The sequence below is a fragment of the Boleophthalmus pectinirostris genome, unplaced genomic scaffold (assembly GCF_026225935.1).
Source record: "Boleophthalmus pectinirostris isolate CB_2022bp ecotype Guang Dong unplaced genomic scaffold, ASM2622593v1 HiC_scaffold_15, whole genome shotgun sequence".
Classification (NCBI taxonomy): domain Eukaryota; kingdom Metazoa; phylum Chordata; class Actinopteri; order Gobiiformes; family Gobiidae; genus Boleophthalmus; species Boleophthalmus pectinirostris.
Genome location: NW_026571070.1, coordinates 2559060 through 2573583, shown reverse-complemented (window position 1 = coordinate 2573583; position 14524 = coordinate 2559060). Strand labels below are relative to the sequence as shown.

Here is a 14524-nt window from a genome sequence, read left to right as displayed (position 1 = left end):
AGACTAAGATTCTGCAGGGAAACAAACATGGAGCGACAGAACCAAGTGGGCAGAGTGTTCAGAAACATGTGTGCAGAGTTCGGACTGGAGACCCCAGGATCAAGGTGGGAAACAAGAGAAGAGGAGAACGACTGAGCCAAGATCCTGTGGGACTTCAGATACAGACTGACAGGATGGAGATGGACCAGACAGACATAGTGATGGTGAAGAAGAAACAGAACAAAGCCGTGGTGGAACATCACAACACCAAGAGATGGTAATAACAGGAAAAAGGAACACGAGAAACGAGAGAAATCCCAGGGGCTCAAGGAGGAGCTGGAGAAGGTCTGGAAGGTGAAGGCTTCAGTCGGGCCTGTGGTGCTCGGACACTCGCGGCCATAACCCCCAAACTGGAAGAAAGTACAGCAGATACCGGGAAAAACAACAAACATCTCAGGCCAGAAATGTACAGAACAGGAACAGCGTAGAGCGAGATGGAGGGTCCTTCAGATGCTTTTATCCATGGAGATGTTATTGATGAAAAAAGCCTCTATTATTGTTATTTATAGGTTGTACATTTAATGGCCTTGTGGTACTAGAATTACTTTAGTTCACTTAGATTTTCCACAGTGAAGCTCTTCATGTGCATTATCCAGATGTACCTGTTAAAATCTTAAAAGCATCTTTTATATTTATTAAGAAAGAAAGAACAAAAGAAGCTGGGATAGTTTTACCAGAACTTATAATAAAGCGTGTATTTTGTGTTACTGTATGTTTATAAGATTCAATTAAATTACTTAAATTAGGGTTTATTGTCCAGACACTGAAGCTCTTTGTGCACATGCATTTGTTTTAATCTATAATCTCTCTTTACGTATTATTTGTTTGCACGTCGCCTTCTAACTTCACCATGAACTATTATTTCTGTCCAGTTCTCTGCATGTGATTGTAAATTAGACAGAAGTGAAGGTGGTTTTTCACTGAACCCAACTGTGACTGAGATGATTTTATTTAGTTGGTACTTACTACTACCAGCTAAAATCATTTAAGAGTAAAAAAATATTTTTTTTTTTGTTTTTGTTTCTTTTGTTTTGGTTGAAAATATACCGTAGTACTCTCACTCTCTCTCTCTCTCTACATGTATGTCTACGGCGGAATGTTCAGCGGTTGCCACGGAGTGTTTAAAGAAATCCGTGCATCATTCGTTCATTCGTTTTTCAAAATCAAACCAAAAATAATAATTAAAAAAATAAAAAATTTCTTCATTATTTGTCTCCAAAAGCAAAATTAAAAAACAGATAATGATTTGTTTAGTTTTTTTTTTTCAGTTTTTGATTTTGTGTTTAAATGAAAAATTGAAGAAAACAGATAAAGGACTGAACCAGGACTAAACCATCCTGGACTGGTCCCGGTCTCAGTCCCGGTCTCAATCACGGTCTGACCCTGGTCTGGTCCCGGTCTGATCCTGGTCTTAGTCCTGGTTTGGTCCCGGTTTGGTCCTGGTCTGGTCCTGGTCTCAGTTCTGATTTGATCCTAATCTCAGTGCTGGTCTCAGTTCTGGTTTGGTCCCAGTCTGGTCCTGGCTTAAACCAGGACTAAATAAGGACTAAACCAGGACTAAACCTGGACTAAACCAGGACTAAAACCAGGACTAAACAAGGATTAAACCAGGACTAAACCAAGACTAAAACCAGGACTAAACCAGGCTGTGGGTCCCTCCTATGGATAGAACTAAACTAGGACTAAACCGGGACTAAACCCGGACTAAACCAGGAGCAGAGCGTGTAGTTTTTTTTTTTTTATTCGTGATTATGTTTGGTTTAAATTGTTAATCGCTATGGAAACAGGTCTGAGCTCTTAAGAGGACGAGAGCCGGTGTGTGAGCGTGTGACCAGAGACGAGACGAGAGCGCGGACAATCACACGCCAACAACGCCAGGACGAAGACGAAGGAGAGGAGGAGGAGGAGGAGGAGGAGGACCTGCTCTGATGAAGAAGAGGAGGAGAGAGAGAGAGAGACAGAAGGAGGGAGGAAGGAGAGGAGGAAGAGAGGGAAAGAGGCGTAAGCACCCAGACGACAAGTGCAAATAAACCTGCTCTGATGAGAAAGAAGGAGGAGGGAGAGAGGAGGAGAGGAGAGAGAGGGAGAGAAGGAGGAGGGTGAGAGGAGGAGAGAGAGAGAGAGGAGGGAGGAAGAGGGAGAATGAGGGAGGAGGGAAGGAAGAAGAGGAGAGAGAAAAAGGGGAAAGAGGAAGGGAGAGGAGCAAGCACCCAGTGCAAATACACCTGCCCTGATGAGAAAGAGAGGGAGGGGTGAGGAGGGGGGAAAAGAGAGAGGTGGGAGAGAGAGAGAGAGGAGAGAGGAGAAAGGAGGAGAGGGAGAAAAAGGAGAGAGAGGGAAAAAGAGGGAGAGAGGAGTAAGCGGCCGGACGACAAGTGCAAATAGACCTGCTCTGATGAAAAAGAGAGAGAGAAGGAGGAGGGAGGAGGAGAGGGGGGGGGAGGGGAGAGAGAGAGAGAGAGAGAGAGAAAGAGAGAGGAGGAGGGAGAGAGAGAGAGGGAAAAGGAGGGAGGAAGGAAAGGAGGAGAGAGAAAGAGGGAGAGGAGTAAGCGCCTAGACGACAAGTGCAAATAAACCTGCTCTGATGAGAAAGAAGGAAAGAAGGAGGAGGGAGGGGAGAGAGAGAGGAGGAGAGAGAGGGAGAAGAGGAGGGAGGAAGGAGAGGAGGAGAGAGGGAAGGAGAGGAGAGGGAGAGAGAGGAGTAAGCACTCGGATGACAAGTGCAAATAGACCTGCCCTGATGAGAAAGAAGGAGAGAGAGAGGGAGGAGGGAGGGGAGGGAGGACGGAAGGGAGGGGAGAGAAGAGACGAAGGAGAGAGGGAGGAGGAGAGAGGAGAGGAGGGAGAGAGAGGGGAGAGGAACAGAGAGAGGGAGGAGGAGAGAGAGAGAAAGAGAGGAGAGGGGGAGAGAGGAGTAAGCGCCCGGACAACGAGTGCAAATAGACCTGAAAAGAGGGAGAGAAAAGAGGAGGGAGGGAGGGAGGAGAGAGAGGGGAGAGGAGTGGGAGGAAAGAGGGCGAGAGAGGAGGGAGAGAGAGGAAAAAGGCAGGAGGGAGAGAAAAGAGGAGGGGGAGGAAGAGCAAGAGGAGGAGAGAGGGAGAGAGAGCAGTAAGCACCTGGACAAGTGCAAATAGACCTGCTCTGATGAGAAAGAGAGGATTGAGAGAGAGAAAGAAAGGGGAGGGGGAGGAGGAGGGAGAGAGAGAGGTGGGAGAGAGGAGAGGAGAGAGAGAGAGAGAGAGGAGGAGAGGGAGAAAAAGAGAGAGAGAGAGAAAGAGGGAGAGGAGTAAGTGCCTGGACAAGTGCAAATAGACCTGCTCTGATGAGAAAGAGAGGAGAGGAAGGAGAGAGGGAGGAGGGAGGAGGAAGAGAAAGAGAGAGGGAGGAGGAGAAAGGAGGAGAGAGGAGGAGAGGGAGAAAAAGAGAGAGAGGGAGAAAGAGGGAGAGGAGTAAGCGCCTGGACTCCAAGTGCAAATAAACCTGCTCTGATGAAAAAGAGAGGAGAGAAAGGAGAAGGGAGAGAGAAGGGAGGAAGGAGCAAGAGGAGAGGAGGGGGAGAGAGAAAGAGAGAGAGAGTGAGGGAGGGAGAGAGGAGGAGGGAGAGAGAGAGAGAGGGGAGGGAGAAGAGGAGGGAGAGAGGGAAAGAAGAGTAAGTACCCAGACAACAAGTGCAAATAAACCTGCTCTGATGAAAAAGAGAAGGAGAGAAGAAGGAGGGAGGGAGGAGAGAGAGAAGAGAGTCGACAAGTGAGAGAGAGAAAATAGAGTGAGAGAGAGAAAGACGGAGAGGTGGAGGGAGGAGAGCGATGATCAAAAACCAACTCCACAAGTGCAAATAGACCAGCTCTGATGGACAATCACAGAGGAAAAAAAAAACAAGAGGAGAGGAGAGAAAGAGAGAGAGAGGAGAGGACAGGAGAGAGAGAGAGAGAGAGAGAGGAGGAGGAGTGAGACCTGCTGATGGGCGATCACAGAGAAAATAGAGGGAAGAGAGGGGGAGGAGAGAGAGAGAAAGAGAGAGAGAGCTCTGTCTCTGTCTGTTCATTTGCCACATTTTTATTTATTTATTATTTTACGCTTTTATTTATTTATTTATTTATTTTGATGTATTTTTTTGTATTTATTATTTTTTTGTTTTTATTTATATATGTATTTTATTTTTATTTATTTATTTATTTTATTTTGTCAGAGCTTGTGTGATGAGCGTGGTGAGACAATTCTCCGTGTGCATTTGTTTTTCAAAATAAAACCAAAAATAAGAAAATGAAAAGAAAACAACAGTTTTCTTCATTATTTGTCTCCAAAACCAAAATGAAAAAACAGATAATGATTTGTTTTTTCAGTTTTGGATTTTGTGTTTAAATGAAAAATGGAAAAAAAAAGATAAAGGACTGAACCAGGACTAAAACAAGTCCAGGGGCCAGACCGGAACCAGACCAGGATTGAGACCAGGACTAAGACCAGGAACGGGACCAGAACTGAGACCGGGAACAGGACCGGGACTGAGACCAGGACTGGGACTGAGACCAGGACTAAGACCAGGAACAGGACCAGGACTGAGAGCAGGATTAAGACCAGAACTGAGACTGGAACTGAAGCCAGGACCAGACCAGGAGTGAAAACGGTTTAGTCCTGGTTTAGTCCTGGTTCAGTCCTGGTTTAGTCCTGGTTTAGTCCTGGTTTAGTCCTGGTTCAGTCCTTTATCCATTTTTTCCATTTTTCATTTAAACACAAAATCCAAAACTGAAAAAAACAAATCATTATCTGTTTTTTCATTTTGGTTTTGGAGACAAATAATGAAGAAAATTGTTGTTTTCTTTTCATTTTCTTATTTTTGGTTTTATTTTGAAAAACGATGTAAATATGTTGGTGTCTCTGTCCAATCAGAACCTTCGGAATTAAACAAAGACGATTTAAGGAGTTTTCCGTGTAAACTTCAGTTTGGATTTATTATTTGGAATTAAAAATGATCCTGTAAACACCTTTAACTCTCTCTGTTTTTCTCTGCAGCTTCACTCGGACATGGACAAAGGCGACGGCTCCATCCTTTACATCCTGACCGGAGAAGGCGCCGGCACCACCTTCACCATCGACGACAGCACGGGCGACATCCACGCCATCCAGCGCCTCGACCGCGAGTTCAAGTCCCAGTACCTGCTGCGCGCCCAGGCCCGCAGCCGTGTGACGCAGCAGCCCGTGGAGCCCGAGTCCGAGTTCATCGTCAAGATTCAGGACATCAACGACAACGAGCCGCGCTTCGTGGACGGGCCGTACAGCGCCAGCGTCCCCGAGATGTCCACCATCGGTGAGACGGAAACACTTTTACTTCTGCGCACAATTAAATGAGTTTCAGTTTGTCTTATTCTGAAGTTTGAAACTGTTTTACCATTTTACATTTTTTTAAACTTCTTGAACCTTTTTTAATTTTGCGCTGTGTCCGAGACGTCCAGGATTCAACCTTTTTTTATAAAGTTTAACAAAACTTTTATTGACTTTTGTTTTCATTTTATTTTTGAAGAATGTGCCAAAGTTAAAACTAAAAACTGGACAGACGTCAGTGCTCCAAAAACACGAGGTCAGATCCCAGAAGCTCAGCAGGTTCAGGTCTGCCGTTGTGTCCTTAGGCAAGACACTTGGGGTGTATACGTGTACTGCCGTGGGGCAGTAGTAGTAGTAGTAGAGCATTCGCCCACTGATCTGAAGGTTGGTGGTTCGATTCCAGCTCTTGATATAAACATCACAGGTTGAGCGTCAGATCCATTGACCCACAGGTTTGGCTGGTGTGATTCCAGCTCCCACAGATGACACACTGTCGTTGTGTCCTTGGGCAAGACACTTAACCCACCTTGCCCACAGTGTCTGTGTGCACTGGTGTGTGAATGTGTGTGTGAATGTGAATGTGTGAATGTGTGTGTGGTTCCTTGTTGTAAAGAGCTTTGAGTGTCTTGAAGGTGGAAAAGTGCTATAGTTAAATGTGACACTTTACACGGTGCTGGAGGTGGTTCAGTCTGCCCCAGGGCGGCTGTGGCTGTAATAATCGTTCACCAGTGAGTGTGGAGTGAATGAATAATGGATGAAATGGTGAAAAGTGTTTTAATCAGTTCTGGGAGTTGTGCAGCTCCAGGGCCACATACAGTCGTTTGGTCGACTCTGATCTTCCTGTTTAAATTAATCTGGAATTTCAAAATAAACATATTTTATATTTTTACCTCATGTCTGGACTAAAGCTGCATTGCTTTTATTTTAGTGGTGTTTTTTTTAAATAACATCTTAAGGCAGCGTCACTTTTTCATTGCTTAGTTGTAAAATAAACTCTCCAGTCTGAGCAGCTCGTCAGAATAATGAGATTTTCTGCTTTTTATAAAGAAATATAATTCATATTCTGCAGAATTGAGTGGAGCATTTTGCACAATATTTTCTGTTTCTTATGTGGTTAAATGGAAAAAATAATTTTAATTACCCACCCCAGGTCTTTAATATAAAGTCTGTATATAATAATAATAATAATAATAATAATAATAATATTAGTGTAATGTTGTTGTTACTCGTTGTTCTTCAGGTACGTCCGTGATCCAGGTGACGGCCACAGACGCAGACGACCCCACGTACGGGAACAGCGCTCGGGTCGTCTACAGCGTGTTAGAGGGACAACCGTACTTCTCTGTGGACGCCAAGACCGGTGAGGAAATACACCACTGTACCAGCAGAGGGCGCTGCTCTAACTCTAACACCACTGTACAGCAGAGGGCGCTACTCTAACACTAACACCACTGTACCAGCAGAGGGCGCTACACTAACACACTGTAGGCGTAACACCACTGTACAGCAGAGGGCGCTACACTAACACTAACACCACTGTACCAGCAGAGGGCGCTGCTCTAACACTAACACCACTGTACCAGCAAGGCTGCTCTAACACCACTGTACCAGCAGAGGGCGCTGCTCTAACACTAACACCACTGTACCAGCAGAGGGCGCTGCTCTAACTCTAACACCACTGTACCAGCAGAGGGCGCTACTCTAACACCACTGTACCAGCAGAGGGCGCTGCTCTAACACTAACACCACTGTACCAGCAGAGGGCGCTGCTCTAACACTAACACCACTGTACCAGCAGAGGGCACTGCTCTAACTCTAACACCACTGTACCAGCAGAGGGCGCTGCTCTAACACTACACCACTGTACCAGCAGAGGGCGCTGCTCTAACACCACTGTACCAGCAGAGGCGCTGCTCTAACTCTAACACCTCTGTACCAGCAGAGGGCGCTACTCTAACACCACTGTACCAGCAGAGGCACTGCTCTAACTCTAACACCACTGTACCAGCAGAGGGCGCTGCTCTAACACTAACACCACTGTACCAGCAGAGGGCGCTGCTCTAACACCACTGTATCAGCAGAGGGCGCTGCTCTAACTCTAACACCACTGTACCAGCAGAGGGGCTACTCTAACACTAACACCACTGTACCAGCAGAGGGCGCTGCTCTAACACTAACACCACTGTACCAGCAGAGGGCGCTGCTCTAACACCACTGTACCAGCAGAGGGCGCTGCTCTAACACCACTGTACCAGCAGAGGGCGCTGCTCTAACTCTAACACCACTGTACCAGCAGAGGGCGCTGCTCTAACACTAACACCACTGTACCAGCAGAGGGCGCTGCTCTAACTCTACACAGCAGAGGCGCTGCTAACACTAACACCACCAGGGCGCTACACTAACACCACTGTACCAGCAGAGGGCGCTACTCTAACACCACTGTACCAGCAGAGGCGCTACTCTAACACCACTACCAGAGGCGCTGCTCTAACTCTAACACCACTGTACCAGCAGAGGGCGCTGCTCTAACACTAACACCACTGTACCAGCAGAGGGCGCTGCTCTAACACTAACACCACTAGAGGGCGCTACTCTAACACCACTGTACCAGAGGGCGCTGCTCACTCTACACACTGTACCAGCAGAGGGCGCTGCTCTAACACTAACACCACTGTACCAGCAGAGGGCGCTGCTCTAACACTAACACCACTGTACCAGCAGAGGGCGCTGCTCTAACACCACATGTACCAGCAGAGGCGCTGCTCTAACACCACTGTACCAGCAGAGGGCGCTGCTCTAACACCACTGTACCAGCAGAGGGCGCTATGTTCTTTACAGACACACTGAGGGAACCTGGCCTCAAGACTCAAACTTTTCCTAAATTACAAAATCCATGTTGTAGCGACTCGTCTCACTGAACCAGTAGAAAGTTTTTATTTAAATGGATTTAAATGCACAAAAACACCTGATGACATCATCCCACTGAACATCAGACGTCGTATGTTCATGTAGATCGTGTCTATGTCGCGTTCGTTGGTCCAAGACCAGTTCTGGACTAAATGACGTAAAAATGACGTCCATTATTTGGACGTCAATCTGCATTAGGAGAGTTTTGGACGTCGTGGGGACGTCTCACTGGCAGGAAAATTAAATTATTAATGAATAAACCCACTGCACAAAGAAACGTCTTTTTAGGGTCATTTTTGTCCGTTCAGTCTCGTTCTAGTGAAGGTTCAGACGCAGGACGATGTCGTGATGTTCTCAGGATCATCAGATGAGGCTGATTCTGTCCAGATGAGGTCGTTGTTCATGTTTTTTCTACCTTTTTTTTTTTATGACAAATATCAACATTGTTGTTATCAATATTATTCATGAATATACATTTTGATTATTTGAGATTTAACATTTATTATTAATGATATATTTGAGCTCATGATATTTTGTTTAATTAACTCATTTAGGTTTAATGTTTGTTTATTTGGAAATGAAGTTTGTGGATAATTGCAGTGGTGGGAGGCAGTGTAGCTCAGTTGGAAGAGCGTTTCTTCACTGATTCAAAGGTCGACATAAAACATCGTTGGTTGAGCGTCAGATCCACTGACTCACAGGTTGGTGGTGCGATTCCAGCTCCCACAGATGAACGGGCAAGACACATAAGCTCGTGTCTGTGCCGCTGGTGTCTGAGTGTGTGAGTGGTTCCGTTGGTGAAGCAGGACCGGCACCGTCAGTACTGGACGACCAGAAGACGTTGGAGAAAAGACGTGATCCAGCGTCACAGTCTGCACCTTCAGTCGACCGAGATCGGACGTTCAAAAATGACCCTAAAAAGACACAGTTTCACCGTTTCTACGTGGAGTTTTTGAGAAACTCCATTATCACAAAATATTCTGTAAACAACGTAAAAACAAACTCCTCATTGTTTAAATATCTGTGTTTGTGTCTTGTTGAGGACAATGGACGCCTCAGACTCAGATAAAGACTTATTATGTGTTGTTTGTGCTGGTTACCGTGGTTACTAGCACACTGCGTTCTCCTGACCTGATCCTACTGACCGGAAATCCACTTACGCTCTGTTTTCACGCTGCTTTTAGATTATATTTTGCTTCCTTTTTGTTTTTGCAGTGTATTTTTGTTTGATTTTGGTTTCTCTCAGTTTTTGCTGTTTTTTTGTTGATTTTATTTTAATTTTTTTATTATTATGGTTTCTCGCTGTCTTCGCCGTTTTTTTTTTTCTTTGTTTGTTTGTATTTTTTATTTTATTTCTATTTTGTTTTTTCTTTGTCTTTGCTGTTTGTTTTATTTATTTATTTATTTTTTATTTATTTATTTATTTTTTTTGTATTTTGGTTTCTCTCTGTCTTTGCTGTTTTTTGTTTTGTTTTTTGTTTTTTTATTTTAGTTTCTCTGTTTTTGCTGTTTGTTTTTTTTTTTGTTTGTTTGTTTGTTTCTCTGGTTTTGTGTTTTATTTTGATTTTATTTTGTTTTTTCCTCAGGTGTGGTGTGTTTTTGTGTTTTATTTAGATTTTATTTTGTGTTTTGTTTGTTTTTTTCCTCAGGTGTGGTGTGTTTTTGTCTTTTATTTTGATTTTATTTTTTTTTATTTTTTTTTTCCTCAGGTGTGGTGTGTTTTTTGTGTTTTATTTTGATTTATTTTGGTGATTTTTTTTATTTTTTTTTCCTCAGGTGTGGTGTTGTTTTTTATTTTATTTTTGGTGATTTTTTTTTTTTTTTTTTCCTCAGGTGTGGTGTTGTTTTTTATTTTATTTTGGTGATTTTTTATTTTTTTTTTCCTCAGGTGTGGTGTGTTTTTGTGTTTTATTTTGATTTTATTTTGTGTTTTGTTTTTTTTTTCCTCAGGTGTGGTGTTGTTTTTTTTATTTTATTTTGGTGATTTTTTTTTTTTTTTTCCTCAGGTGTGGTGTTGTTTTTTATTTTATTTTGGTGATTTTTTATTTTTTTTCCTCAGGTGTGGTGTGTTTTTGTGTTTTATTTTTATTTTATTTTGGTGATTTTTTTTTTTTTTTTTCCTCAGGTGTGGTGTTTTTTTTTTTTTTTTTATTTTGGTGATTTTTTTATTTTTATTTTTTCCTCAGTGTGGTGTGTTTTTGTGTTTTATTTTGATTTTATTTTTGGTGATTTTTTTTTTTTTTTCCTCAGTGTGTGGTGTGTTTTTATTTTATTTTGGTGATTTTTTATTTTTTTTTTCCTCAGGTGTGGTGTTGTTTTTTATTTTATTTTGGTGATTTTTTTTTTTATTTTTTCCTCAGGTGTGGTGTTGTTTTTTATTTTATTTTGGTGATTTTTTTTTTTTTTTTTCCTCAGGTGTGGTGTTGTTTTTTATTTTATTTTGGTGATTTTTTTTTATTTTTTCCTCAGGTGTGGTGTGTTTTTTATTTTATTTTGGTGATTTTATTTTATTTTTTTTCCTCAGGTGTGGTGTTGTTTTTTATTTTATTTTGGTGATTTTATTTTATTATTTTTTCCTCAGGTGTGTGTGTTTTTTTTTTATTTTATTTTGGTGATTTTTTTATTTTTTTTTTTCCTCAGGTGTGGTGTTGTTTTTTATTTTATTTTGGTGATTTTATTTATTTTTTTCCTCAGGTGTGGTGCGCGTGTCTCTGGCCGACATGGACCGTGAGACCAGAGAAAACTACACTGTGGTGATCCAGGCCAAGGACATGGGGGGGCAGCTGGGGGGACTCGCGGGGACGACGACCGTGGACGTCAGCCTCAGCGACATCAACGACAACCCCCCCGTGTTTGACCAGAGTGAGTCTAGTCCTGGGTTTAGACCTGGTTTAGACCTGGTTTAGACCTGGTTTAGACCTGGTTTAGTCCTGGTTTAGTCCTGGGTTAGTCATTGTTTAGTTCTGTTTTAGCCCTTTTGTACTTCTAGTTTTAGACCTGGTTTAGTTTTGTTTTAGTTCTTATTTTGTCCCAGTTGAGTCCTGGTTTAGTCCTGGTTTAGTCCTGGTTTAGTCCTGGTTTAGTCTGGTTTAGTTCTGGTTTAGTCCTGGTTTAGTCCTGGTTTAGTCCTGGTTTAGTCCTGGTTTAGTTCTGGTTTAGTCCTGGTTTAGTTCTGGTTTAGTCCTGGTTTAGTCCTGGTTTGGTTTTAGTCCTGGTTTAGTTCTGGTTTGGTCTTGGTTTAGTTCTGTTTTAGTCCTGGTTTAGTCCTGGTTTAGTTTCCTGGTTTAGTTTAGTCCTGGTTTAGTCCTGGTTTTGGTCCTGGTTTAGTCCTGGTTTGGTTTAGTCTGGTTTAGTCCTGGTTTAGTCCTGGTTTAGTCCTGGTTTAGTTTTCCCTGGTTTAGTTCTGGTTTAGTCCTGGTTTAGTCCTGGTTTTTGGTTTAGTCTGGTGGTTTAGTCCTGGTTTAGTCCTGGTTCAGTCCTGGTTTAGTCCTGGTTTAGTCCTGGTTTAGTCCTGGTTGTTTAGTTTTCTGGTTTAGTTCTGGTTTAGTCCTGGTTTCAGTCCTGGTTTAGTTCTTGGTTTAGTTCTGGTTTAGTCCTGGTTCTTAGTCCTGGTTTAGTCCTGGTTCAGTCCTGGTTCAGTCTGGTCCTTTAGTCCTGGTTTAGTCCTGGTTTAGTCCTGGTTCAGTCCTGGTCAGTCCTGGTTAGTCCTGGTTTAGTCCTGGTTTAGTCCTGGTTTAGTTCCTGGTTTAGTCCTGGTTTAGTCCTGGTTCAGTCCTGGTTTAGTTCCTGGTTTAGTTCCTGGTTTAGTCCTGGTTCAGTCCTGGTTTCCAGTCCTGGTTCAGTCCTGGTTCAGTCCTGGTTTAGTCCTGGTTTAGTCCTGGTTTCAGTCCTGGTTTAGTCCTGGTTTTCCTGGTTTTAGTCCTGGTTTAGTCCTGGTTAGTCCTGGTTTGGTCCTGGTTTAGTCTGGTTTAGTCCTGGTTTCAGTCCTGGTTTAGTCCTGGTCCTGGTTTAGTCCTGGTTTAGTCCTGGTTCAGTCCTGGTTTAGTTCTGGTTTAGTCCTGGTTTAGTTCCTCTCAGTTCGGTTGGAGATTGGACTTTGTCGCTGATTGAAATGATGATGATGAGGAAAAAAAAAAAAAAATTTGTGATTTTTATTTTTCATTTTTTTCTGGTGAAAATCAAGACTCCTGCTCCTGAACGTCTTGAGTCTTGGCGTCTGACGTTTAGTTCAGTTCAGTTCTTCTCCTCTTTCTCTTTCTCTTTCTCTTTCTCTCCTCCGTCTCTCTGCTCTGTCCATCGCAGTTAAAGACACGAGTGGTGCGTGATGGTGTGATGGATAGAAGAGTGGAGGAGAAGAAAGAAGAGAAGAAAGCAGAGGGAAGAGAGAGAAGAGGAGGAAGAGAGGAGAGAGGGAAGGAGGAGAGGAGAGAGGAGAGAGAGGAGAGGAGGAGAGGACAGAGGGAAGGAGGAGAGGAGAGAGGGAAGGAGGAGAGGAGAGAGAGGAGGAGAAGAGAGGAAGAGAGAGGAGAGAGGAGAGGGAGAGAGAGAGAGAGAGAGAGAGGGAGAGAGAGAGAGAGAGAGAGGAGAAGGAGGGAGAGAGAGAGAGGGAGGAGAGGAGGAGAGGAGAGAGGAGAGAGGGAAGGAGGAGAGAGAGAGGAGAGAGGGAGAGGAGGGAGAGGAGAGAGGAGAGAGGAGAGGAGGAGGAGAGGAGAGGAAGAGAGGAAGAGGAGAGAGAGGAGAGGAGGAGAGAGAGGAGGAGGAGAGAGGAGAGAGGGAGAGAGGAGAGAGGAGAGGAGAGGAGAGGGAGAGAGAGGGAGAGAGGAGAGAGGAGAGAGGGAGAGGAGAGGAGAGAGGAGAGAGGAGAGAGGGAAGGAGGAGAGGAGAGAGGGAGGAGGAGAGAGAGAGGAGAGAGGGAGGAGAGAGAGAGAGGAGAGAGGAGAGAGGAAGAGAGGAAGAGAGAGGAGAGAGGAGAGAGAGGAGAGAGGAGAGAGAGAGGAGAGGAGGAGAGGAGAGAGAGGAAGAGAGAGAGGAGAGAGGAGAGAGGGAAGGAGGAGAGGAGAGAGGGAAGGAGGAGAGGAGAGAGGGAAGGAGGAGAGGAGGAGGAGAGAGGGAAGGAGGAGAGGAGAGAAGAGAGAAGGAGGGAAGGAGGAGAGGAAGAGAGGAGAGGAGGAGAGGAGAGAGAGGAAGAGAGGAGAGGAGAGGAGAAGAGGAGAGAGAGAAGAGAGGAGGAGGAGAGGACAGAGGGAAGGAGAGAGAGAGAGAGAGAGAGAGAGAGAGGAGAGAGAGAGGACAGAGGAGGAAGGAGAGGAGAGGAGAGGAGAGGAGGAAGGAGGAGAGGAGAGAGAGAGAGAGGAAGGAGAGGAGAGGAGAGGAGAGAGAGGAGGAGAGGAGAGAGAGGAAGGAGAGGAGAGAGGAGGAGAGAGGAAGGAGGAGAGGAGAGAGGGAAGGAGGAGAGGAGAGAGGGAAGGAGGAGAGGACAGAGGGAAGGAGGAGAGGGGAGAGGGAAGGAGGAGAGGAGAGAGGAGAGGGAGGAAGAGATGGAGGGAAGGAGAAAGGGAGGGACAGAAGAACAGAGGAGAGAGGGACTGAAGAAGGGAGGGAGAGACGGAAGAACAGAAGAGAGAGAGGGAGGAAAGAGGAAGGGAGGGAGAGAAGAACGGAGGAGAGGAGGGAGAGAAGGCACAGAGAGAGAGAGAGAGAGAAGAAAGCGATGGAGCGGAAAAGATTGAGGAGAGAGAGAGGAGAAAGGGAGAGGACAGGGGAGGAAAGGACGAGTGGTTAAAGGAGAGGATGAGAGAAGAAGTGAGAGGAAAAAATGGAGTGAAAGAGAAGGAGGGAGAGCGGGAAGAGAGTTAGATGAGAAACGAGTGAAGGGAGAGAAGAGAGGAGGAGGGAGAGAGAGGAGAGGGGGGAGAAGAGAAGGAGAGAAGATAGAAAAGAGGAGAAGAGAGGAGAGGAGAGGGGGAGTTTGAGAAAGAGAGAAGGATGTAGGAGAAAAGATAAAGACACACCGCCCTCTAGTGGACACATGATGTAACGACACAATAACACAAAAAGCACAGAGACTAAACCAGGAGAGAAAATGTTTTTAATTTTACCGATCACAGAACAAATTCAGAACAAAATTCTCCAATAATGGATTTCCAAAATATTCAAATATTACTGTTTAAAATTATCTTAAATTATCTTAAAAAAAAAAAAAAAAAACATAAAACATGTGGATAGATGTCGTGAGCTGCAGGTTTTTTGTTTTTTGTTT

The 14524-nt window shown here is 44.3% G+C and overlaps 1 protein-coding gene across 1 annotated transcript in view; it reads left to right on the top strand.

The window, feature by feature from the left end:
• Nucleotides 1-14524, top strand: part of LOC110162705 (cadherin-20-like) — a 31315-nt gene that overhangs the window by 950 nt on the left and 15841 nt on the right. The window contains exons 2-4 of the mRNA XM_055151221.1: nt 5050-5344; nt 6599-6718; nt 10960-11127. Of these exons, the coding sequence (XP_055007196.1) occupies nt 5050-5344; nt 6599-6718; nt 10960-11127 (583 nt within the window). The remainder of the gene's footprint in view (nt 1-5049; nt 5345-6598; nt 6719-10959; nt 11128-14524) is intronic.